At 37.2% G+C, this 24,034-nt stretch overlaps 11 protein-coding genes across 11 annotated transcripts; 6 read left to right on the forward strand and 5 right to left on the reverse strand.

The window, feature by feature from the left end:
• The first annotated feature begins 29 nt into the window (after positions 1 to 29).
• BDF20DRAFT_896859 (uncharacterized protein) lies at positions 30 to 875 on the forward strand. Its single transcript, XM_053082525.1, has 2 exons — positions 30 to 657; positions 734 to 875. Exons 1-2 carry the CDS (start codon positions 169 to 171, stop codon positions 755 to 757), a joined length of 513 nt encoding a protein of 170 aa, XP_052931975.1. The 5' UTR covers positions 30 to 168; the 3' UTR covers positions 758 to 875.
• BDF20DRAFT_981742 (uncharacterized protein) lies at positions 832 to 1,536 on the forward strand (the record flags this gene model as incomplete). Its single annotated transcript, XM_053085135.1, has 2 exons — positions 832 to 1,117; positions 1,176 to 1,536. Exons 1-2 carry the CDS (start codon positions 1,086 to 1,088, stop codon positions 1,534 to 1,536), a joined length of 393 nt encoding a protein of 130 aa, XP_052931976.1. The 5' UTR covers positions 832 to 1,085.
• Positions 1,536 to 2,442, forward strand: BDF20DRAFT_828362 (uncharacterized protein; the record flags this gene model as incomplete). The annotated part of the gene is made up of 4 exons (XM_053078244.1): positions 1,536 to 1,714; positions 1,776 to 1,919; positions 1,980 to 2,277; positions 2,338 to 2,442. Coding segments are annotated over 4 exons (726 nt in total), but the record flags the coding sequence as incomplete, so codon positions are not given.
• Positions 2,443 to 4,196: 1,754 nt separating this feature from the next.
• BDF20DRAFT_896870 (uncharacterized protein) lies at positions 4,197 to 5,839 on the forward strand. The gene is made up of 2 exons (XM_053082526.1): positions 4,197 to 4,554; positions 4,648 to 5,839. Exons 1-2 carry the CDS (start codon positions 4,343 to 4,345, stop codon positions 5,720 to 5,722), a joined length of 1,287 nt encoding a protein of 428 aa, XP_052931978.1. The 5' UTR covers positions 4,197 to 4,342; the 3' UTR covers positions 5,723 to 5,839.
• Positions 5,840 to 6,000: 161 nt separating this feature from the next.
• Positions 6,001 to 10,267, reverse strand: BDF20DRAFT_896874 (Glycerophosphoryl diester phosphodiesterase family-domain-containing protein). The gene is made up of 7 exons (XM_053082527.1): positions 10,063 to 10,267; positions 9,763 to 9,988; positions 9,624 to 9,675; positions 9,289 to 9,528; positions 7,346 to 9,212; positions 6,310 to 7,247; positions 6,001 to 6,240 (listed from the first exon to the last, which is right to left on the reverse strand). The coding sequence occupies exons 1-7, from the start codon at positions 10,193 to 10,195 to the stop codon at positions 6,199 to 6,201; spliced, it is 3,498 nt and encodes a 1,165-aa protein (XP_052931979.1). The 5' UTR covers positions 10,196 to 10,267; the 3' UTR covers positions 6,001 to 6,198.
• An 864-nt stretch (positions 10,268 to 11,131) lies between these two features.
• Positions 11,132 to 12,378, forward strand: BDF20DRAFT_896884 (2Fe-2S ferredoxin-type domain-containing protein). Its single transcript, XM_053082528.1, has 6 exons — positions 11,132 to 11,387; positions 11,499 to 11,538; positions 11,633 to 11,742; positions 11,826 to 11,955; positions 12,041 to 12,132; positions 12,199 to 12,378. The coding sequence occupies exons 1-6, from the start codon at positions 11,303 to 11,305 to the stop codon at positions 12,219 to 12,221; spliced, it is 480 nt and encodes a 159-aa protein (XP_052931980.1). The 5' UTR covers positions 11,132 to 11,302; the 3' UTR covers positions 12,222 to 12,378.
• Positions 12,360 to 14,472, reverse strand: BDF20DRAFT_896890 (uncharacterized protein). Its single transcript, XM_053082529.1, has 5 exons — positions 14,290 to 14,472; positions 14,013 to 14,187; positions 13,775 to 13,915; positions 13,057 to 13,701; positions 12,360 to 12,983 (listed from the first exon to the last, which is right to left on the reverse strand). Exons 1-5 carry the CDS (start codon positions 14,383 to 14,385, stop codon positions 12,499 to 12,501), a joined length of 1,542 nt encoding a protein of 513 aa, XP_052931981.1. The 5' UTR covers positions 14,386 to 14,472; the 3' UTR covers positions 12,360 to 12,498.
• Positions 14,473 to 15,818: 1,346 nt separating this feature from the next.
• On the forward strand, positions 15,819 to 16,838 carry BDF20DRAFT_807081 (uncharacterized protein; the record flags this gene model as incomplete). The annotated part of the gene is made up of 1 exon (XM_053076539.1): positions 15,819 to 16,838. A coding segment is annotated over one exon (1,020 nt), but the record flags the coding sequence as incomplete, so codon positions are not given.
• A 2,508-nt stretch (positions 16,839 to 19,346) lies between these two features.
• On the reverse strand, positions 19,347 to 19,607 carry BDF20DRAFT_896898 (uncharacterized protein; the record flags this gene model as incomplete). The annotated part of the gene is made up of 1 exon (XM_053082530.1): positions 19,347 to 19,607. A coding segment is annotated over one exon (188 nt), but the record flags the coding sequence as incomplete, so codon positions are not given.
• A 1,265-nt stretch (positions 19,608 to 20,872) lies between these two features.
• On the reverse strand, positions 20,873 to 21,157 carry BDF20DRAFT_917034 (uncharacterized protein; the record flags this gene model as incomplete). Its single annotated transcript, XM_053084523.1, has 2 exons — positions 20,873 to 20,904; positions 20,965 to 21,157. The coding sequence occupies 2 exons, from the start codon at positions 21,155 to 21,157 to the stop codon at positions 20,873 to 20,875; spliced, it is 225 nt and encodes a 74-aa protein (XP_052931984.1).
• A 1,000-nt stretch (positions 21,158 to 22,157) lies between these two features.
• On the reverse strand, positions 22,158 to 23,621 carry BDF20DRAFT_839628 (uncharacterized protein; the record flags this gene model as incomplete). The annotated part of the gene is made up of 3 exons (XM_053079296.1): positions 22,158 to 22,602; positions 22,768 to 23,219; positions 23,559 to 23,621. The coding sequence occupies 3 exons, from the start codon at positions 23,619 to 23,621 to the stop codon at positions 22,158 to 22,160; spliced, it is 960 nt and encodes a 319-aa protein (XP_052931985.1).
• Positions 23,622 to 24,034: the final 413 nt, after the last annotated feature.

The following is a 24,034-nucleotide window of genomic DNA, read 5'->3' on the forward strand; positions in this document are numbered from 1 at the left end:
CTCACAAAGTAAATAATCCTTCTACTTCATCTGAAGAATAATAAAGACACCTAAGTTCATAGTCATCGACTTACAACTGTTATCAATTTTTTAATAAGCAAATACAACACTTCAAATGAATTTCGCGAACGCGCTTAGAACTTCCACCCTTTTTATTTTCAACAAAACATGCCCATAATACCACCCAAAATACCCAAACCATACGCTACTATCAAAGACTACAAGATACCCAATAGTTTAAGACAGGCTTTGGAGTTACCTTCTTATTTATTTACTGGGGAATTGCAAACTTGGCTCAAGATGCCTGAGTTGTTGGATGCCTATTTTAAAGCATCACTTGTTATTGCAAAGAATGGCCATGCTCTGTTAGCGGCTGTCTCAACCTTCCTAAAGAAGATTAGAGAGAACGAAGAAGTAATCAAAGCTGTACAAAATCACTGTGGCTGTTTGGAAACTTATCTTAGTAACAAATCCGTCAAAAATCAAATTATGGCTGTTTATGCGTTGAAAGAAGTAGAGTGGAGAGAAAAGAGAAGCGAAAATACTTTAGACTCAGAAACAAGAATTGCTGCTGGCAACAAAGTGATAGCCAAAAGAATAAAAGTTGGTGAAGGAAGCTCTAGAAAAGACCCAAACAAAAAGCAAAAAATTGACAAGGTATGTGATAAATCCAGTTACTTTAAAAGACTTATAAAAATAAAATAAGACAGTAAAATGACCAGACACAACAAAGATACTCTTTATTCAAGTTTGTTGAGAATGATACCTTTATATGAGAAACGGGGTTATTAACGGGTATTCAACTATTAATACAACTGAACTAAAACTATCATGAGAATGATAAGATCTTAGCCGCAAGCGGGTGTCAAAGTAGATGTGTATCAGATTGTCAAGCAGGTACTGAAGTCGTTCTGTAGTTTAAGACGAATAGTTGTATCTTGGATACAACAGTATGTACGTATAATTAAGCTTTTAGAGAAATGTAAACCAGATGTTGTTTGAAGAATACAACGAAAAATCATACCCAATATCCCCAGTTGCCTCAAGCCATACTGAAGATGACAGTGCTCAAAATACCATAAGTGATGGTGATGATGTGTTCAGCACCGAAGACGACGTATGTATTTATCACTACTTGGCCTATCTTACTTTGTTAATGTATCACTTGTGTTTAGGTTTACGGATTGCTGTTGTAAAAGAAAAAAATGTTTAATTGTTCTGACAAATCTATCACTCGCGGTTATTCTAACCTTCATAAGGATCTGTAGTCTCTTACAGATTTCAACCTCCTGCCAAACACTTGATTTCACCGCACAATCCGTCATACAAGCTGAAGATCTATCAATTGTCAAATATTACTTCGATACATGTGTAAGCACTTGTGAATCAGAAGCCTCCGATGAAACCAAAGCTGAATACGAAGCTATGATGCAAGATCAAAACAATTTACAAAGCTTGAAAAACTTAGGATCCGATGTCATGGATTGGGTTGTAAGAATTGTAAATTGGTCTGAAAAGGATATGTTGAAAAATTAGGAACCGTCCCTGACCTGCCGTTTTTGAATTTTGTAAAATTCACTATTGTTGACTTCCTCTTGAATTGTATGCGTACACACGTATATAATCAAAACGATGAAAGAACTGTTTATTGCGAAATCTTCATTCCTATCTTTAAAGCATTTGGAAATACAACAAAAAAGCTGAAGTATGTCTGGTAGGTATTATCCGATAATAATACTTAAACAGGAGCGTACTAATAAAAATGGGGACTCTAGGTGTGAGAAAAAGGCTAAAGACTCTGATTATGTATGGCTTGTGACAAATAACTTTGTCAAAGATAAGGGTAGCTTGAAGCTACTTGATGGTATCGGAAAACTGGTTGACAAAGAGTTAAATTATCTTCTTATTGAATCATCTGGGTATGATAAATCAATTATTTTTTATCTTAAATGTGATCACTAACATTCTCTTTCTTTGAGATTTAACAATTCAAGCATTTTGTCGCACAGTTTGAACGATACCTTGAAGAATATGAAGAGTGGCTCAGACAATTTGAAGTGTTTTATATCAAAGTACAAAAAAGCCTCTTTCAGTACGATGAAGAAGGTTCGAGTCTACACTTGTCATATAATTCGAAATAAGATGACTTTAGTTCGATATAAAATCAAGTCTGCTTCCCAATGGCAAGTTGTTGAATGCCGCTCTGCCTCTGTCCCCCTCTCTTTCTCTGGCATCATTCAGTATACCAAAGTCTTTGAACTTTTCGCTTTCCTGCTGGTGCGTATTTAGGGAGTGATATGATATACTACTACTGCTAATAACTCAAATCCTTCATAGAGTGATATGGCTGAACAAGATAGACTTTTTCATCAGCTGGATATGGAGTCGTTGGAGTTGGTTAAAGTACCTCAAGATGAAACTGTTGCTCATTTTTTAATGTAACATTTATGGTCGTCTATTTCCCTTGTTAATACCCTGGTAAAATCACCCATTCTTGCCGTGAGTTATCGTTGAAAATCTAATTCCATCAGCACAATTCGGGTTTTAGGATTCTGAAATGCTATTGATAAATTTACAGCTTGACGACTCATTATCATTTTTTCATCTCCTGTTAAGTAAAAAGTGTTTAATAACATTTTTTTTTTATATTTAAACATGCTGCATAACAATTCTTAACATCAAAATAAACGGTGTTACTATTATCTGCGAAATAATTGATGATCGACATGACTGTTGTATTTGCTTAATTAAAGATTGATAACAGTTGTAAGTCGATGACTATGAACTTAGGTGTCTTTATTATTCTTCAGATGAAGTAGAAGGATTATTTACTTTGTGAGGTTTAATGGGAATTATATTATTTGAGGACGCGTATGCTAGTCACTAATTTCAGGTTCAGATGCTTATTGAGTGATTATTATACTTAGACCTGTATCTTATTCTATGTTGTACATAACCTGTATTAGATGCAATATAGATAGACCGTGGTAGAATGTATTCTCTACCTGGTTGTACGTACTCAAGTATTGTAGTTATTATCTCACCAAACACGTCAATGACCCTGTCGAAAAAAGAAGCTGCGTTCATGATTAGAAGGAATAATAGGAGACTTACACCTGCACTTGGACACAAAGTTTTGAAGAGTGTGTCAGATGGAACGCAATAGGCATCTTTCTTGCTCATTTGCAGCAAAGAGTACTCTTCCAAAGTCAAAGTCTTCCAATTCATCCGCGTCTGCATTTCAGAGCCGGACAAATGATACGCAAGGATCCAGGGTGTCGATTTAAGGATACAGGTAGCTGTTGGTCTTGTTGGTTAATGGGTAATTACCGCATCAGCATTATTATTCATTGGATAATATGATTCTTGAAAACGAGGAGAGTACATTTGCAATAATCCTTTCATATCTTCCATAATGAATTTTGGGCCCGATCTGTTCGTTTTTTTTTTTTTTTTGAAATAAGCTGGAAGTTGAGTGTGTGAACCTGTTTACTCTCGTTTAAAGAGATCTTTGAGGCAAAAGATGTAAGAAACAATTTGTAAAATAACGTAAAAATAGAAAAGAAAAAAGGGAAAAAAAAAAGAGAGTAAGAAGAAAAGTGGATGATCGTTGAATGACAAAAAAAAGAGCACAAACAGCTCAATCAAGCTTACTTTCTTGTTGATGTAGTTATTACTGTTGCTATTACTACCTGTTCCTTCTTCATTGGTTGTTTGCTGCGCAGAATAGGATTAAAAAAGTGCTTTTCCAGTTCTTCAATACAACCTAAAAGCTCGTGGCAACTGGAGCATTCAATGCAATGAGAGTATTTGACTTCCGGCTAAGTAATGCTAGTTCAAATATGAAAAAGAACGTATACGCAAGAAGCATTTAAAATAAAAATATAAACTTTTTCGAAATGAACTTGTTACTGTAATATGTGGTTAGTACAACAGATTTCTCAACATTACCAGCTGCTTACAGGTTGCTGCCGCGCTTTTGAGTCTTTGATTTGTATTCAAAATTGAGCGCTATTCGAGATGGGTAAAATCGATAAAACAGAAAGCATATACTGTGGATTCCTAAAATACCATTTCATCCTAAAGTAATTTAAAATTATCTAAATTAAAAATATATATTGTCCAATAAAATATGTATAAAGTGTAGAACTGAAGCTAAAACACTGTATTTCCGCTTAAATGCGGGGTTTATAAATCTGTAGTTCTCTTTCCAGTTGCAGATTTTAAAAGTGTATTGATTTTTTAGTATGCTTTTGATTTTTCAAGAAGCATTCACATAAGCTTAAAGATAGAAGCAATCAATCAATACCCATTATTGTACCAGTCTATTATAAGCTACAATATGTCTGTATATCACGCAGTTCCTACTACTACCGATCGTTACAATAACAATGTCATCCATGAATCAATGCAAGTAACCAAAAAGCCAGCGCGATCTCGACCCATGCTAGCCGGCATTATGTTGGCTATCTGTATCATAGCATTTGTTATACAAACAGAGCTCGCTCAATATGTGCAAAGGTCAACTAACTATGCAAAACCCTATTTTATATTGTAAATCAGGATAACTACCCCACACAAATGAATCAGGAAAAAAAAAAGCGAAACAGCAGACTGATTTTTAAATTTGAAATTTGTAATTTTCAGGTACATAAGCCATTCGTGTTATATTTTTATGCTGCCATTACAATTTTTCGCCGAATATTTTTCAAGTTGTCATCATAGTAACAAAGAAGAAGATGGAAACGAACAAGAGTCTCGACGCTACTTATCCATTCATGAAAGATTGCATGATGTGATACAGGAGATTGTTTCATGCGTTACTGTTTCATTAGATGCTTTGCAATACCGACATGAAGGCAACAGCGGTAATCCGTCCGATGATTCGAGCAGCAACAAAAAGAGAATTCTATTGTTATTGAAACTGTGTCTAATTTTGGCAGTGCTGCTCACATTGCCGTCTTATATATGGTATGTTAGTGTTAACCTAACTTCTATGTCCAATTTGACAGCAATCTATAATACAGGTTGTTTCTTTGCCTATCTATTCAACATTTTGATGTTGCACGACCGACTCGTTCTGTCCAAAGGGTTTGCTGTTATCTTATCTATGTTGGGCGTTCTTACAATGGCTATATGGGCAGATTCGTCATCAGATGAAGGGGATAGCAGCAGTCTTCTGAATGGGAACAGTAGTGGTGGTGAAAATACAAATAGTTGGTTGGGCATTGCAGTTGCCACTTCAGGTGCCGCATTTTATGGGTTCTACGAAGTCTACTACAAAAAATATGCCTCTCCTGCACAGCCAACCATTTTATTTGCGAATATTATGACTGGTATTATTGGTATAGCAACTTTCATTTTTTTATGGTTGCCACTTCCGTTATTACATTGGAGCGGTGTAGAGCCTTTTGAATTACCTGAATGGACGACATTTAAATATATCCTACTAGTAGCCTCCATGAGTGTTATCTATAATGCGACATTTATGGCAGTTATTGCGTTGGTGAATCCTGTTTATGCTGCAGTAGGCGTAATGCTAACCGTACCAGCGGTTGCTGTTACTGATGTGTTGCTGACAGGCGTTATGGTTCCAACGTCAACAGTGATTGGAAGTATCTTGATTTTGGTGAGTTTTTTCGTTCTAAATAAGCAAGTACTTAATGAAGAAAAAGAAACGGCCATGATAGATCATTTAGAAGAAGGGGATGAAAGAGAATAAAAGTCTATAGATATTCGCTCGACTTGAATTTTGACTTTACTTTGATTGATTTAGTGTTCATTATCGTTTATCTGTAAAAAGTCATGAGGGACTCAAATAGTTAAAATGAAAGACAGTAATACATATGTCTGTACCCTTCAATTTATTGTATAATGAGCGTCTGAAAATGGTCTAAATAAAATATCGCTGTTCCAATAACAAAAGTGAACAGTTCAGAAGAGAACGCTTTCGTTTAAAACAGCACACCATCAAGTGCGTAATACAAAATACATTCATTTCAGGTTAATAGAATTTCAATAATGCTGTTCTTTATTGCTTTTTGAGGAACATAAACTTCAGGAAACATTTGGACACTTTTGCTTCAAGCAATGTCCGGAAATATAAATATGCTAGCAAGAATTGTCAATAATTAGAATATCCGAAAATAAGGCCTGGCCGCCTTCCATGCGTCTAAAATATGTCTATCATCGATGCACTTAGTCTCCCCGTAAGCCCTTTCTTACAGGAAGCACAGAATCCTAATGAAAGTGAAATAATATTGGGTCAGCTTCTTCCAATAGCATATCAAACTAGATCAGGAGACTTACGACAATGACAGCATCAACTCCATAATACTTTTGAGCAACTGCATTCTCAACTTCATTGTTTAATACACCATACGTAAACAACAACAGTCCACATTCTTTAATCACCTGAACCATATGTGGCGCCATAAGGATCGGTTCACTAGCAGCTACAATACCCAGCAGATCAGCTTGTCTAGCAAAGCGAAGAGCCCCTTGTAAAGAATTACATCGCATATCAGCCATCGGTAATGTGCCAGCATCAGTCAAGAAGAATACCGGGTAATTAGGTTGCTTCAGATTGAGAGCTAAACAGATCTCAGGGTGGAATGAGGAAAAGATAACGTGTCGATCTTCCTCTACATTGTTATAAACACAATCTAAAATAGTATCCACATATATATTGAGTTCTTGAAACTGAGTCAATTCATCTTGCTCAGCCTCGTCAATCATGGGGTATTTCACTTCAATGTTAAAGCCAGTGGGCTTTGGTACACTGCGTAATGTTTCGGCTAGCGTAGTGAAAGGACCCTGGATTGTTTCAGGTCCATTGCCCTTGATTTTTCCTGATTTAGACGTTCGAGTCAATTCGAATGGGTTTGTACTGAGTTCTGAACGAGGACTACCGGCACTGAACGAATGAGAACGGCTTGTACGGGAGGGTGTGAGAGAGCCATTGCCGTTTACAACCCTTTGAGCTTGCGGATGATGCAAATAAGGTACAGGCAAAGGAGGTAACTGTTTTGTTAAAATGGTCGATAAATCATCCGCAGCGTTGGTGGTAGGTAGGATAATAGCCTTTTCGCCGCTGATACCAGTATGGTATTCCTTAATTTGACCGGAACGTCTCAAGTTGAGGAATTGCTCAGAAGTAATTGCATTCAGAGGAATATCATATCCTGTTTCGGTCACAGTCCAATCGTGATAGATGACAGGAACCAGATCTTTTGTTAGTTGTACATCTAGCAGAAACGGCCAGAACAAAGATATGACCGCCGTGTGAGTAGGTATAAACATTTATCAACAATTGAAATGGCTATATATATATGCAAAAGCTTACCGAACTCTACGTACTCGGCGCCCAGGGAAGCAGCTGTAATAAATGATAATACTGTATTTTCGCCAACTTGCAATTTAGATCCCTTTCGGTTCATTCCAGAACCACGATGTCCAATCACCTTCGTATCGACAGATTTATAGTAAGTATAACGATCACCAATTCGCATATGTTTGTTGTGGAACGGTGTGATCACAAAATACTCAAAACCTAATGTGCCAATACAATCTAGATCCTTTGCTTGAACCAACGGAACAGTTTGAGCTCCACGTAAAGAGCCCTTTTCCACTGGGCCTTTGTAGCCTTTCGATTTGGTAAAAATAAAATCACCCGCCAATATAGCTGTGCCTCGTGCCAGAACATTGGTATCGCGAGAGGGACCAAATGTTTCGATAAGGTCAAAGCGTAGTCTGACTTCTTCAGGTTTAGGCGAGAAAAGAACAATGGGATCTGGGTAGAAACGTTGGTAGGTAAAATCCGAAGGCAGATCAATAATTGGACATTCGCCCGAGGCATGTGTAGCTGTAACAGACAATGATAGCCTTCTTTGTGGATCTTCGCTTGTGAATTTTTCTGCAAGATCAATGAATTTCTGAGATACTGGATTTCTGATATCGTTGGAGCCAAGTGTGATGATGATCATGCACGAATCCGTAAGGTATTTATGACCATACAAACGACTGGCTTTCGAAACTGATTTTGAGTTTTTCTTTTTGTTACTGTTGTTGTTAGGAGATATGGATCCGCGGGACGAATCACTATTGTTATCTTCATCAGACACGGAGCATGTACCGGAGCATGTACTGCTGTTGTTGGTGATGGCTTCTTTTTTATTAGCAGTTGAGGGTGTACTGGTCGTGGAAGAATTTGTACTGCTTGCTTTACTACTGTCGAGCACCTTACTTTGTATATTTTGAAAGCTATTTTGAGACTTTAATAAATGAGCAATATCCAAATAACCGCGGAAGACAGCATGATCAGAGGCTGTCCAGCCATCGTTGTCTAATTTCCCCTTGTTTGCATTCGCTTTCAAGAGTATCTCCACAATATCTTTGAAACCTTCAGCAGCGGCAATCATCAAAGGGGTCCAGCCATTAATCTTTTCAGACACGTTGATATCCACATGGCCTTCCTGAATCAAAACCTTCACACCATCTTTGAAATAGCGTCTTATTGCAAACAAGAGAGGTGTTTCACCATCCTCATCGGCAATCTCAGGCGAAGCACCTTTCGATATAAGTAGCTTCAACAGATCCAAGTTACCTAATCTGCATGCAATAGCAACTGAAGATGGATGGTAAAAGGTACGAGCAAATTCAGGCAATACTTCCGAGCTCCCATCCACGACATCATTATTCAAGAAGTTTGGCATAGTTGCGACATCCGATAAAGCATGTGATGATTTTTGGGCGCAGGATGCCATGGCTTGATCAATATCTTTTACTTGGCCCAAGTCAATCATTTCCTTGACTGCACTTGTGCTTCCATGAAGAATACCGAAGAATAAAGGAGTGTAACCCTCACGATCCTGCCAATCCGCAACAGAAAAGCCCTCTTCTATGGTATAATAGCCTTGTTTGATTGCATGGCGCATCAATATTTGAATCAGGTCTGCAATGTTGGCTTCAGCGGCATAATGTAACGGTCTTCTACAGGCAAAGTCACGCTGTAAAGGTAGTGAGGGTTCCAGATCAAGTAAGCATTCCACAATGGCCATAGACGAAGGAGGCTGTATACATAAACGGTGTAACAGATTTCGTTCGTTAATGTCGCGATTGTTTTTTAGTGACAATCCTAAATTTTTCACAAGATAGGACAGGCATTTGGTTGATTCATGTTGCACAGCCAGCTCCAAAATAGTATCATTCGTCTGGGGATGACGAAAGGACAAATAAGGTTAGGAAGCTATCCGCTACAGATTCTATGCATAATGACTTGACACTCACTCTCGTGCCCTCTTTTAATAGAAGTTCCAATTCTTCTTTGTTGTCTTCAAGAATGGCTTTCGTTATATCCTCATTCTTTGAAGAGTAACGTGCTAGCTTCAGGTTTGATTTGCTGTTATTGCTGCTTACTAACAGCTCACTGTTTTGCTGAACCGATAAAGACAGTTCTGAAATCCATTTCTGCACTTGGTCCAGTTCCTGACGTAGCTGACTTGGCACAGCAAATGGTAGAACAGCAACCTAGGGTAGCATGGGGGGTGGGTATGCACACTTTTTTCGACACAGCAAGAAAGAACGAGACACACAACTCCAGTTACTAACTAAATCATCTTTACCTTTGTTTCCCAGTAGGCATTTTGAGTGTCCAATTGCAACTTTTTATCCAGCCTAAGGATGCCGTAAAAAGGAGAGATAGTCACGTATTCAGTGCATATGAAAATGATGATCTCATGTATAAATTCCTTCCGACATTACTTCTTGAGTATTTTGCGGAAACCTTTCGAATTCATTTCCGCAAACCACATCAATTTGTTCATTTGGTTTTTGGTTTCCTTTAAAGCTGACAACAGTTCGTCATTCTCACTTATTGAGTTTTCATATTTTTCTTGCAGAATCCATAGTCTTCGACGGATCAATGCTTGTTTATGAGCGAAAAAGGTGTCGATCTTCTCCAGCTCTCTGTCTAGTTTGAAAAAAATCCCTGCAGAGAAAGGAATGAAGTGAATTTCATGCAGAACGACGACCGTCAATTTCAAGCTCTTTTATTTGTTATACCAGTGACTTCTTCTTCAGGCGGCGGTAGATGCGTCGACGCTTGCTTGATATCTTTCTTCAAAGATTTATAAGCAATGTAATTTCTTGACCATTCTGGTATTTGATTAGCTAATAATGTTTTGCCAAACTTCATAGTGAGCTGAAAATGCAAGTGAAGAAGAAAAAAGATAACAAATTAGTGGGGATCGAGAAAAGGCATTTTTCCATTTTACACACCTCGGAAATTCAAAACTTAAATGTCAAACGAAGCCTTTATTGGTTCTGTCAAAGCTGTACCCTGTCATGATTAGCAGACAACCTTCCTTTTTTTCTTGCTTTTTCTTTTTAATTTGCGCCCTTGACAGCAAGTCCAAAAGAAGGATGAGATGCACGTGGAATGAAGAGGAGGCCTTACGGCAAATGATAGGGATTTCACAAGAGTCATACTACTTCTATCTCTTCTTTAGTAATGAAGGCCACAGATAGAAAAAGCATGGATAGTACAAATGCTTTGTTTTATTGAATTCGAAGAAGGACTAGAACATGATCCTTCACTGCTGTAAATAACGTTGCGAGTCGTATCACGGTTTAACTTTTTCATTATTTCCTGATTTGATCAAGCCGAAAAATGATTCATGTTCCTGGAAAGCTGGGTGGATGGTCTGGTACGAAAGGGCGGGCTTTTCACCGTGATTGCTTTTTTTCCCGTGACATGACAAAGCGTACCATAACTGAGTAAAAATCACACTTTGAAACGCTACTATTCTTCGATTGCATGAAAGCATGCTGATAAAGAAAGACGGCATCAAGCGGAGGTACATTTTGTCGAAACTTAAAGACAGAATAGCATACAGACTGTCCTTAATAGACTTTGACTGTAGTATAACAACGATAAGATTTCTGAAATATCATCTATGCAGTTTTTCTGAGATAGTTAAATGGTTCCTTTTTTTTTTGCGTAAAACTGTAAAAGCATGCTGTTTCTGTTATAAACGTTTTATATAACTAACTGAAGGCAAAATTTGTCAGCTGTGCTAATCAGATCTTTATTGTTCTCTGCTTTCCCGGGGCAGATTTCAGGTAACTGTGTTATTGATCCAATCAGAATCCAGTGCGAACGTCCCCGCTCTATACCGAAGATCAGATATGTGTCCGCTTCTTTTCTTTTACTAAGACACCTGCCTCATAAACACCCCTCTCTTTCGTCTGTTTCTTCTTTATTCTACTGATCAGCTTGTAAATCTGTATATAAAAAATTGTCATGTCTTTGTTACGATTATTTACAACCAAAGTTGCATTCAAGCCAATTCAAAGAAACACATTCAGATCGTTCTCGTCAGCCCCAGGTATGTATAACTAAAAACTTTTTTTAATCCTTTTTATATTAAAAAAAGGATTACTGTTATCCATTAGTAATTGAGCTTTTGATGAATAATGTAAAATGTATCTTTGTATAGCTTTATTTCATGGTAGAGAACATATAAAACGAGGAGAAGGGTAAGAATTGACATATGCCATCATATATGATATGGGTGTACAAGGAAAGAGGATCTCATGGCTGACTCTATTCATGTTGTTCTCTACAAAACAGACCATATACTGTTAATTTCATTACGCCAGATGGAGAAAAGATATCAGTAAAGGCGACTGATGGCGACACAATTATTGACCTTACTCAAAGATATGACATCGATTTGGAAGGTATTACTAATCCGCACAGGAGCTTTGAGGTTGTTAACATCAATGGACTCAATGAGGCAATTCTATTGTTTGATTGTGTATAGCTGCCTGTGAAGGATCTTTGGCATGTTCAACTTGTCATGTTATTTGTGAGCAGAGTTATTACGATAAAATGGATGAACCCTCTGATGAAGAAAATGATATGTTAGATTTAGCTTTTGGATTGACGGATACGTAAAGATATAATTGAGGAATAGAAGATGCATAAGAAGTTTTAGGTCGAATTAATAAGCTAATGCTATTATTAATATTACAATAGATCTCGTTTAGGCTGTCAGGTTGTAATGAGCGAAAAATTAGATGGACTCACAGTGCGTATTCCATCAGCAACAAGAAATCTGCGAGTAGATGGTAATTGAGAAAGTTGATTTTGTTAAACTCTTAAATGTTCCTGAGCTTACCGAACTTTTACTCTAGGATCAAAGCCATCACATCACTAAAAAAATATATTTTGCAGCTAGACCAACGCCTGCTATTAATTTATAGATTTTTTTCTGCATTCATTCTGTATGTAAAATAAAAAAGTCAATACCATGTAATTTTACTCAAAAACATAGTAAAAAGTCAGTTATCAGAATGGAAGACATATAAAGCAGCTTATTTATTGGCAGCTAAGGTAAAGAGAGAAAGAAAAAAAAAAAGCTGACAAATAATGTCCAAGGTCGGGGGTATTGATAGATTTATGATAGGAAGAAGCAATAAAGGCCTTCTTTGAGTTTAGTTTGTTTTCACTTTAGTTGCACTTTGCTGCTTATCAAGAGCAGCAAGAACTTTGTAACCGACGAGCACGCCCACTGATAGAGCGATGCCAACGAGAGCAAAAAGCATGGCCCAGATGTCAATATTATGTGCTCTTATGTATGACATACGGCGATCTGCAGACTCGCGATGAAGGAGACGGCCATTAACATGGGTATAAGCGACTTCTTCTACGATGTCTGCGGCATGAGTGATACTATTTCTCGTATAGATTTGAGCCAGCGCTTGGAATCGCTTTACACTCTCGGTAATTTCATTAGTTTCATCCTTAATGATTCTCTTAAACAAGGCAACGGCTTCATCCATAGTGAAAGTGCTCTTCAAAATGCCACCTAATTTTCTTTGCTCAACGGTATGAGCATTGGCAGGTTGGTCACCGAAGAATGGGAACATGATCATACGAGTTCCGGAATGCATACTCTCAAACCAGGACGTTAATCCACCTATATACAATAGCAGAGATTAGTAAAAAGGCTTGTCTCTTTAATTGTATCATTTCATAAATTAAAGTCATACCATGAGATAGGAATAGGTAGGTAGAAGGATGGTGAAGAATGGCAGTTTGAGGAGCCCATTTGGTCATTCGAATATTAGAGTAATAGCCGTTAAACATGTCGTGAACAAAATAAGTAGTATTTGAGGAAGTGGTGATAGAGTCAGGGAAGAAGCCAGCGGCATGAACTGTAGCCCAGATAAAGCCATCTAAATCGCCATGTTCAATATTTTCGAGAATACCCCTTAAAATAAAGCAAATTTCTTTTTCGGAAGGGGTTGCTTTGGACCCAAAAGCAACATAGGCAACGCGGTTATGCATATCAAGAAACTCTTTCAGTTCTCTAGTCAATGGAGTGTACTTTTTTGGAAGGACAGGGCCAACATTTTCAACAAGAGAGCCTGAGGGGCGAGGAGCATTAAAGCCATGAAGATTATCTATTAATTTTAAGGTGTTTTTAAGTCTTGTTGTTGGATCTTGTAACCCCACATTGACGCCAACGGCTCTTCTGCGCTTTTCAAAACGCCTTAAAGAAGGCACCACTTTTTTCATGATCTGCATGGGTAGAATAAATTTGTTGTAGAAACGGGTTGTAATCGATTCAAATTCTGTTGTCATAGGGCCACGTGTAAAGATAGCATAGTCATTAATGTACGGCGCGCTGGAGTCTATCATGCATAGATATTAATTCTAATGGCTCAAAATACAGAGGCTGCCCATGACCACTGAAATGCTATATACCTTTTGTCAGATCTAAAGAGCCAGTGTAAATGAAAGGAATGCGTAAAACGGTAGCTGCGTCCATGCAAGCATCAGAGAAATGGTCACATAGAGCCAGATCAATATTATTGTCAATGAAGTATTGTTTTGTGCCCAAGAAGTCTGAACAAAAAACGAATAAAATGAGATGGAAGGTTATTTCCAAAGAAGTATAGTACTATTTGAAGAAGAAATGGATCAAAGTGTAAAATCATTTTACCTTGCTCATAATTCGTTTGCATAAGCTCCATACCGGTTGTTAAGAATTCGATACTTCCTTTCTTCATTAATTCTTTCAACTCACCCTTAGCCATTAAAGATTCAAGATCTGTACAAGGCCCAACTGAATGAGTGGCAACATGATCGAAAGGCTTGGCGAATTTGGTGTCCCTTTCCTGTTTATATTAGCGGTGAACGTTATCAATAACCCTGTTCTTTTTTTACCCGCACGATAGATCAAACTACATAACTATGCTTCACTTTATCGTTTGACTTACACAAGTAACAAAAGTAAAATTATGGCCTCTTTTTCCTAGCTCATCGCCAATGCTTAAAACCCAGTTATAATGTGATGCGCCTCCAACAGTGGCCATAAAAGCAATGTTTTTATAATTGTTGCCGTCGTAGATAGTAGGCAAAAGATCTACTAAATCATCAGCATTTGCTGCTGCTGCTGCTGCCTGGGCTACAAAAAGGCTCACGGTCACTAAACTAGTGACAAAACAAGCTTTCGTTTGCTGGGATATTCTCATCGATAAACTGTTAGTTATGTTTACAATTTTTATATAAAAAAAGGAACTGGATGAATGATCTGTTGCAAGTAAACTGTTGCTCAATTTATACTCCTTCGACAGGCTTGAATATCTTTTCCGCTGAATTTGAACTTTTAACAAACAACAATATTTGAAAGCTAGCGTCGTCAGCTGACGGAACTGTTTTTTAAACAAGTTTGCTCAGCATTTCGTTGGGTAGCTCTTGATTGCGACTTTCAATTGATTTACCGATTTTTGAGAGATCGATGAGAACTAGTATTGTCGCGAACGATTTGGATAAAGGAAAATTTGATGAACTGTCTCTTCTATTGGCAAAACTCAGAATAACTATGCAGAGGGCGATGTATAGGAACATTCATAAGAACTCAATATTGCTGTTTGGTGTTTATTGATCCAAACATATATGATTTATTATTAGAATGGTATAACAGAAAACGAAATCATCTAATGGTAAGATTTTTCGGCGCCAGGTCCGAAAAGTCCTCCCGATAGTCAAACTTTGACTCATAAATACACGACCTTTTTGACAGCCATAACAGTGATGCACTTATTCAGATCGTTGCCGAGGGAGAAAAATTTATGCACGTATGCCTCATAAAACTCAGTATCCCTGGTTTCAGTCATCAAAAAATAGAGCTTCAGAAGAATTGTTCAATTATATTGGATCATTATCGTTGTGCGGTGGATCCAACATTGAGAGCCAAGTCTCAACAGTTATCCTTACAAGGAGCATCAATGTAATCGAAATAGTAACATTGTGATGGACCACCGTTGCTGAAAAAATAGCCCAAAACTACACGGATTCTTTAAAAAACATAAAAAACACACGCGATATGTCAAAATAAGCGGCTAATTTCTAAATGATCATAATTTTCTTCTTTAGACTTCTTTGTCCTGATGAGCCGATGGTCATTCGTGCAACAATCTAGAAAACAGAAATATTTCATTGCTGCTATAAAGGAGAGAAACCAACGGCCAATTTTGATTGGTTATAAGTAATATAAAAGCTTCGTCTGCAATTTTAGCTTCTCTTCCTCCTCCTTCTTTGATTTATTGTTGTGAATTGTTACTTTCAACATTTCTTTTATCCTTTTCACATTTTCCAACAAGAGAAGAAGAATATGCAATGGCTTTATTTCTTTAACCGAATACTAATTCAAAGTGGAAATTGCATCAAGCGAAACAACAGACTCATCTACAATCTGTTGAAGTATGGAATTCTTTTCATACTGTTCGGACTCATCTCGTTCTTTATACTTTGCCGATTAGAAGTGAATGCACATGTATACTTGCGAAACTGGTTATCTCCACCACAGCCGGTTGTAATCGAACCGCTGTCATCTTGCTTTACTAATATATCGAAGAATAGTCCGTATTATCAAGGCAATCAGAGATTTACAGGCAACTTTGTACCTGGTCTACCCGTTTGGGAGGCACACACCTGTTACGATTTTGCAGCTCTTTTCAAAACACCAAGATACCCCTCTTCTGATAGAAAACAATCATTTCATACTTATTGGTCTTCAAATACTAGTTCTGGTAATTTCGATGAAAAGCAGCTTGCCACTTTACGATCATTTACAGCTACACAGAATGTAAATCATACCTTAACCGTTTGGATACAGCCGGAGGACGAAAAGCTACTAGTACAATCAGAAAACTGGAATTATATACAACGACTGCAAAATTTTGATCGAATTAGTTATAGAGTGGTTGATCCAGTCGCATTAACGAAAAATACCCCCATCGAAATTTTCAAGGACGCTTGGAGAACGTTAGTGGACGATGAAAATGATGGTACAGGAAGAGACGATTTACTCAGAATGTTGGTACTTTACCAGTATGGTGGTGTTTGGTTTGATCTGGATACCATGTTCATAAGAGATTTATCACCATTATTTGAGCACGAATGGATTGCTCAAGGAAGCTGCTCGACTGGAATGTTTGGTAATCCTTTTACAGGTGCTTTGTTCCATTTCTATCAAAAATCTCCCTATGTATGTGAAATTTTGGAAGGTGCTGCTGATCTGTTTAGAGCGAGGGTTGAGGCTGATAGCGGCACATCTTCAAAAACTCAACCATCACCACCTAAACGACATCTTATTAAGGGCCCAGAAATTTTCGGTTCCAAGCTGTATTATAGAATTTATAGAAGAATTCTACATAATGGAATTAAGCCCTGGTCGATTCTGCCATGGTGTTTCACTGATCCATCCCAATGTCGAAGAATAAACTCCCTTCCAAGTCTATTCAAAAATACTCAATTCGAGAAGAAGAGAGTACTACAGATTTTTGCATATCATTGGAGAGACCGTTCGACTGCAGTACCTGGCACAATGTTCAAATACCTTGATTCAATGCATAATCGAAGAACTAATTGGTAAATCCTTGCTTATTAATTTTCCATATCCCATCCTGTATTTTTAGCATTCTTCTACAACAGTTGTTTTTGCCATAATTGTTACTTGCTTTGCTTATTTATTCGAATAAAGTTGTACGGATAAAATGTCACGATTAAGTCAAACCGAATCATTTGTAAAGACTAAGGTTACAAACACTATCAGAAACCAACACGTGAAAGATCCGTACTTAAGCAGTAGCGTAGGAACATAACAGTAAGCATAGTTCGGATAAAGTTAGTGGAGAATCGAAAGCATCATGAAAGATAAGGAAACGCGCGAAAAGATATCAGCAATGTTTGTACTGTCAACTTCTTATATACCTACTCATCAGCAGAAGGAAATGATCTGTCTTGAACGAGAGTGCTACTAAAAATCTGCTATTTCTCTTAAAAAAATATGACTACGTCCACTATCATCATCACCGCTTCCATTTTGATGTTGGCTGGCACGGCTAGATATACCAGTTTTTCTCTTCGTCCCTCTCTCTTTCATTGTGGGTGGCAAACCTCATCAGAATGAGTGTGTGTATTGCCAAGTAAATATGGTAGAGAATTCGTCAGTAGGGGCATTTACAGACATATGTGTTCGCAACAAGAATTTAGCCTGAATGCGGTGACGATCTCTCGTTGTCGGTAATCTTGACAAATGACAGTATGATATTTGTTGTAATTCAAGCCTGCTAGGTAGCAAATAGCACGCGAAATTGATACAGAAAACTTAAGGAGACCAAACTAAGTAAAATTCAGCGATAATACGATACGATGATCTCGTACAATTCATACGAGACTCATCGTATCTAACGATGCTGTCAACTTAACACAACACTTGTTTCACAGTATTAAAGTATTACTAATACTATAATGTACGCTGCCGTATTGTATGATCATCCTTGTCCTAAATAAAAGTGAACTATACCATTTTATTGTATATATCGTCTACTATCAAAGACAACAGTGGAGACGCATCTGGGAACGCACTCACGCAGCCAAGATGAAACACAAGCTACCATACTTTTCGAAAAGAATTTGATACATGCGAAGATTGTGCTAGCCACACTCGAATTTGGTATGCTAGATTCATTGTCAAAAATGCAACAACCCTGAGCGAGCAGATACGTGAGCAAGAGTATGTTCAAGGACAACAAAGCTCGGATGCAATTGACCTTGACTCGTAGACTCGACCTTGACGGTCTTTGGTGGCAACAAGAGCTAACTTTAGATATTTGTAAATGTGAAAATGGGGCTGTAAAAATCCCCGAATTTTGACAAAAAAAAAGCGAACACTGAACTTTAAAGAAACGGATAGAACCTTGGAAGGAAGCAATTATACAACTAAAAACTGCCAAGGCTGGATCCACCCACTACATGAGAATCTATAAAGTATACGAATATGGAAAGAATCCAGGTTTATAAATCGAGGCTCATTACTGGAGACAAATTTGAAGTACCCGTTATGCATTTTAGCATTATGAAAAATGCGTGATAGCAAGAGTTCAAATCAAGAACGACTTCAGTCATGTATTTTGCAAGTATAGCAATCTTCCACTACCCACGCTTAAAGGGAATAGCCCCATCAATGTACATAAAAATATTCCCCATCAACATTATTTACAAAATAATAATAATGCATCATCTTTTTCGTATAAGCTATCTATTCCACTCATCATTAGGCAGTAAGTGCCGAAAATTTGGATGACAAGTTCGACGGAAACTCCCAAATTTAGTATGCCCAGATCAAGCCTCAGTTTGGCATTGCTGGCTTCTAAAATCTTGCAAAAACGATCTGTGTTCAAGGTTGCTATGCCTCTTCCGCTTATTCTATTTTATAACCGCTCTGGCCTTATGTTAAAACATAGTTATTCTTCACCCGCTAAAATTTGCACTTCTATAAGCTCTTTGCAGTCCAGAACGGGTTTCATAACTCTCACCTGTTCGTTTTGAACGGACTTTTCCAATTGTTCGATTGGAAGGCTCATAATTGTTTCAGCGTCGCCTAACCTATAGAACATAAGCTCAGCCTGCTGTATATGCAGGTAGACAGTGAATAACAAAGTGGATCTCTTCGCTTCGTTCCTATCACTTTCAAAAGAATTATGCATCTGTAGTACAGTTGAAAAAGTGATGTTTCCTAGCACCAATCAGGATAACATGTGTTTAAAAAAGAAATTCCCTATTCTACAATAAGTGTCACAAAGACAATGTTTCTGTTTTCATTACTACAGTATTTTAACTAATTAGATGAAATACTTTTTTTTTGGACAATAAATATTTACATTTTAGATGAGTTGCAATTGTGTTGTAGACCAAAATATAGACCGTTTAAACAATAATTCAAATTCCAAAAACTTGTTAGCAGTGCGAAACAAAAAAAAAAAAAAAAAAAAAAAAAAAAACCGTACTATTCCTCACCTGTAATGATCTAAATCCTTAAAAGATAAGGAAAACCGTGTTTATTACGGCGATACTTTCTTCTTCTTCGCTGGCTTGAAAACGCTGGGTCTTCCCACTCCAGACCAAACTGCTCGAGATATGGTCATCGTATTGATAGCGGCGTTAATGTCTCTCTGCCATAGCTTTAGACATTGCTTGCAATGAAGAACGCCGGTACCCTTGAATACAGGAGCACCAACAATTTGCATATCATCATAGAAACAGAGGCTGCCTGCATTTTCTATTGGCCAGATACACAAGAGATCGTTCGTTGTTCCAGTGGCTCTGCCGTGCGTTATTATAAGCACCAACAACAGTGGTGATGCCATGGTGTCCTTAGAGAAGATGGCACCAGATGTTGTAATGGCTCATCACGAACTATCCGAGTGGATTCGTTTTTTACAACCGTAATATTGCCATTTCGACCACGATGACGATATTACTCTACTGGGCTCATAACGTTGACCGATGTATATAAGCCAGTCTAGCTGAAATATCTCCTGCGACCGTAAGAGGAGTAATAAATGACTGGCGTCCGCTTTTGCAGGAGGATATCACACTCGATGATTGCAAAGTTTGTGGATATGATTCTCATGACGACCGGATTATTGTTCAGATTGATGAAAGCAAATTCGGAAAAGTGAAATACTGGCGTGGCCATCGAGTTGAAGGTGTCTGGGTGGTTGGCGGGGTAGAAAGGACAGATGAGAGAAAGTGTTTTCTCATTGTCGTTGAGAACAGGAACGAAGCCACTCTCTCCAGTATCATTGAACGTTTTGTAAAACCAGGAACACTGGTTTATACTGATTGCTGGAGTGCGTATCAGAACATGGTGAATCTCGGTATGGGCTTAGAGCATCGCACGGTGAACCATTCTGTCACTTTTCGTGATGGTGATGTCTGTACCAACACAATTGAAGGTATGTAATATATCAGGTTCAACTATATTCATCAATTAATAACCGTTTTCTTTTACGTTAGGAACGTGATCTGACATAAAAATCAACGTGGCTAGGAAAATGAGAACCAAAAAAATGATGCCATGGATGCTTATTGAGTTCATCTGGCGTAGAAAGCACCATGGCGACATTTGGAAAGGTATTTTAAATACTTTAAAAGACGTAAGCTTCAACCGAAGTCAAAGACATCCTGCTTGGTTCACTAAAGTTGAGCCATCAGTTTAAAAAAAAATTAAATAAAATTGATTCCCATTTGATATAAATTGGGTTTTTTTTTTCACGATAACATAATTATTTATAATGTTGGTAAATGTTGTGTATTACCGAATAGTCAATGAGCATCTTTTCATAAAAAAAAACCAGAATAATTACAATTTTCGTGCGTTCCTGCATTTGGTAATCTCATCATAGCATTGAGGCCAGAAAATATGATGGAAGGAAGCTTCTTCAATTGCTATCTAGATGCTTCAAGAACAGCAAGCCTTCTCACTTTTTAAATTAAACTTTTAAATCATTGTTAAAAGACCATCTTTTCTGATGCATTAGCGTCTTTGTTGGTATACAAAAAAAAATACTATCGCTTGAAGGGAAAAAAACCACCACCACTACCTGAACCAGGATAACCACCAACAGCAGCAAAAGGTAAATTTTGCCGACGGGTAAGGTGAATATCATTAAGACCGACGGCTTCAATATCGTTCAAAGCAGAAGCATCAAGACCGTCAGAGTTGACCACAGGTGCGGCAGACACGAAAGCGAATATGCAAGCGGTAGAAGCGAGATTCAAAAGTTTAATTTGCATTATGAGTCGGCAAGAAAAGTTTATGAGAAGGAAGAAAACGATTTTGAACGCAAAATTGATATCCTTTTATAAGTGCAAGAATCTTGTAAAGAGCAAGCATTTTTTTGTTTTCTACTTTAATTGAAAATTCCCTGCTTAAAGATGCCGCTAAAGATGTTCATAGATTGTAGATCTATGCAGATAATCCCTGTTTCTTATAACGCTTATAAACTTCATTTATAATCGAAGCATACTATAGCAACTACACAGCTTGGAACGTACAATTACCCATGTAGAGCAAACATTTTATTAAGGACTATCTCTGTTGTCTCTGAGACTACCACATAGACAATGAGCCCAAGGTTTCAACTAGAATTTGAGGCTAAAATAATTGACTAGCAAAAGTACATTCGCCCTCTTACTATTTTTTTTTTTTTTTTTTTTTTGGAAGAGTCGTAAGAATCCAAGGGCCATCATCATTGAGTAATTTCCTATTATCTTTTTATTTTTTTTCTAACAAAGTAAAAAGCTATCAAACGGTCTTCAAATAGATTAAATATCATGAGTATCTTTTCTAAAATGCCACCAACTTGTTGCCTATAGCTTTTCTTTTTGCTGTCTAAACTTAGTATTAAGATCATGCCAAAAGGGAATGGATTGTTAATTGGAGTAAAACGCAAACAAACATTTTATTTTACTCTTCTGTTGCTTGAGAAACAGATTTATTTATTTATTTATTTATTTTTTTTTACTCCTGATCCGCAATCATTATAAAGTAGTTTAAGGTATATGTATTCAAAAAAGAAAAAAAAAAAAAGCAAATTAGATAATCACAGATTTGTTATGTAAAATATCGGGAGCAGCAAAAAATATTCTACTCTATTGGTTTTTGCAGGGGGCAAAAGGGGAATCCCTTCAAAAATCACACTGAATGGGCCTTAAGAAGAATAGTATTTTCAAGCTTTTCATTTCAAAGGATAGTGTTTTTAGAGAGAACCAAAAAAAAAGGATCTTTTTTTGGTTATCGAGGTGGGATGTTGGCCATAGTTTCGGGTGCTCTTTGCCTTCCTTGGTACAACGTAAACCGGTCCTTTGCTGTTTCATGTCCATAAAAACTAAAGAGAGCGTCTAAGTTATTGAGCATATAACTGGTGAACGCCTCATATACTCCTAGACGAGAGGTCTTTGACGAGGGGATTTGACTTTCTACTAGATCTATTCCTGTAACAGCTTTCATACTGTTCAATTTCTTACAATATTTCGTTGACCCTGCCATATGATAGTATTCGGATGTAGTGCATCTTCGCACTTGTCTGTTATATTCAAGGCCAATAGCAGCAATAAAAACAGACTTTCTTCCGGGATCCAGGGTAATAGGTAAATAAGTATTGTCAACTTCATCCAGAGAGAAATCATCAAGAGTGCGATCCAATTTTTGGAAGGAGGCACCATGGCCAGATTGTTGTCTTTTATAAAAAGAAAGTCAATGGAAAACCCATCCGTTCTGACAATATTACCAAAGAGCTCTTTGCTATCACCATTCGGTGTTAGTTCAGCGATACTACATGTGCTTAAGAAGTTAAAGCTCATACATTATACTCGACTGTATACCGTATTAACTGTATGCTTACCTTTTGTACCGGAGTTTCTTGAAATCAAAGACATGGAAAAACAGCTCTAATTGGCTTTGGTAATTGCGGGGTAAAGAACGTTTCACAAAAGAAGACAGAGCGTTCACACTCAAGGTAATAAACCTCCAGTGAACAGAAACCTTTGGCAGTAAGGATAACAGTTTTGGGAGAGGACGTCGTCTTACGTCAAATGACTTATGATCATCGTGTTCTCTCTCAAATTCTGCGTTCAAAGATAACAAAAAGGGTACGAAAGACCCAGGATCAGCAGATAATGTCTTCATGTTCACTTTCTTCCCCAGCTTCTTCTTCCAAGGTTCACAGAAGGTTTGGATCTTTGCTTTTATATCTTCGGTAAGGTAGTCATCAGTTGGCCATTTAGGTTTTCCTTGACAGATCTCTTGATAGCAGAAATCACTTGTGACTTTTTTTAAAAGCTTCCAAGGCATACACTACGCATGATAAGAGCTTTTTTTTTTCAAAAGGCAAGTTACCATGAACAGCAGTTGATTTTTTCTTTTCAAAAATTTGCTTTTTTTTTTTTTCATCAATTATTGTTTTGAACATGGGTCATAGTATGTATCATCAAACGTGAATTAAAGTGAAAGAGACAACATTTGAGTATAAGAAAGCAATATATTTTATAGTGCTTATCTTTGAAAGTCATCCATGAACGCATACAAAAACATTGACAACAGATAATATAACCATCCCATTCCGCTATGGTATCTGCTATACTATGACCCTCAGCCCTCTATCAATGGTTTGATGTCAATCAATTCAAAGTTAACCTTTTTTTGGAATTCTTGTCCAAAAAATGCACCAACGAATATCTTGTTGGTCTCGGAACACATCGTCATTTAGTAAAAAAGTTGTCAAGCTTTTTGTAGTTTGCCCTATTGCAAGATAACATCAATAAAACCATTATTGGCGACTTTCTTACTGATAGAGACTAATTTCTAGGGTTCGATTGTATGTCATCCTTAATGCTGCTTGAATATCACTGAATAATTGAGTATCCAAATATCCAAAATACTATGGACTTTTCTAAAAATATTTTTTAATAAATCTAAAATTAAAATGTATATTGTTCATTAAAAATTGTAAATCGTCTAAAATATAAGGTAAAATACTGTATTTGAATTGGGATCGCTTTTTGATTTCTGTCCCTCATTTTCGGTCCTTCAAAACCAGCTTTTTGAATATCTAATTCAACCTTCCATTTTATTTCTTCTATCGAAGTTTGTACTTTCCATTCTAACAAAGA

This window comes from Mycotypha africana, assembly GCF_025528875.1.
Source record: "Mycotypha africana strain NRRL 2978 chromosome Unknown BDF20scaffold_12, whole genome shotgun sequence".
Lineage (NCBI taxonomy): Eukaryota > Fungi > Mucoromycota > Mucoromycetes > Mucorales > Mycotyphaceae > Mycotypha > Mycotypha africana.

Bases quoted from the DNA above. Each gene is read 5' to 3' on its own strand.
- BDF20DRAFT_896874 (XM_053082527.1), bottom strand. From the start codon at position 10,195: ATGAAGTTTGGCAAAACATTATTAGCTAATCAAATACCAGAATGGTCA. The intron at 9,989-10,062 runs GTATAACAAATA...CTTTCTCTGCAG, and splicing joins GCCTGAAGAAGAAGTCACTG to GGATTTTTTTCAAACTAGAC. The intron at 9,676-9,762 runs GTAATGTCGGAA...CGGCATCCTTAG, and splicing joins TTCCGCAAAATACTCAAGAA to GCTGGATAAAAAGTTGCAAT.
- BDF20DRAFT_896859 (XM_053082525.1), top strand. From the start codon at position 169: ATGCCCATAATACCACCCAAAATACCCAAACCATACGCTACTATCAAA. The intron at 658-733 runs GTATGTGATAAA...GACACAACAAAG, and splicing joins AAAAGCAAAAAATTGACAAG to ATACTCTTTATTCAAGTTTG.
- BDF20DRAFT_896890 (XM_053082529.1), bottom strand. From the start codon at position 14,385: ATGGCCACTGTTGGAGGCGCATCACATTATAACTGGGTTTTAAGCATT. The intron at 14,188-14,289 runs GTAAGTCAAACG...TAATATAAACAG, and splicing joins ATTTTACTTTTGTTACTTGT to GAAAGGGACACCAAATTCGC. The intron at 13,702-13,774 runs GTATATAGCATT...TATGCATGATAG, and splicing joins CTCTTTAGATCTGACAAAAG to ACTCCAGCGCGCCGTACATT.
- BDF20DRAFT_896884 (XM_053082528.1), top strand. From the start codon at position 11,303: ATGTCTTTGTTACGATTATTTACAACCAAAGTTGCATTCAAGCCAATT. The intron at 11,388-11,498 runs GTATGTATAACT...ATCTTTGTATAG, and splicing joins ATCGTTCTCGTCAGCCCCAG to CTTTATTTCATGGTAGAGAA. The intron at 11,956-12,040 runs GTAAAGATATAA...ATATTACAATAG, and splicing joins GCTTTTGGATTGACGGATAC to ATCTCGTTTAGGCTGTCAGG.
- BDF20DRAFT_896870 (XM_053082526.1), top strand. From the start codon at position 4,343: ATGTCTGTATATCACGCAGTTCCTACTACTACCGATCGTTACAATAAC. The intron at 4,555-4,647 runs GTAAATCAGGAT...TGTAATTTTCAG, and splicing joins GCAAAACCCTATTTTATATT to GTACATAAGCCATTCGTGTT.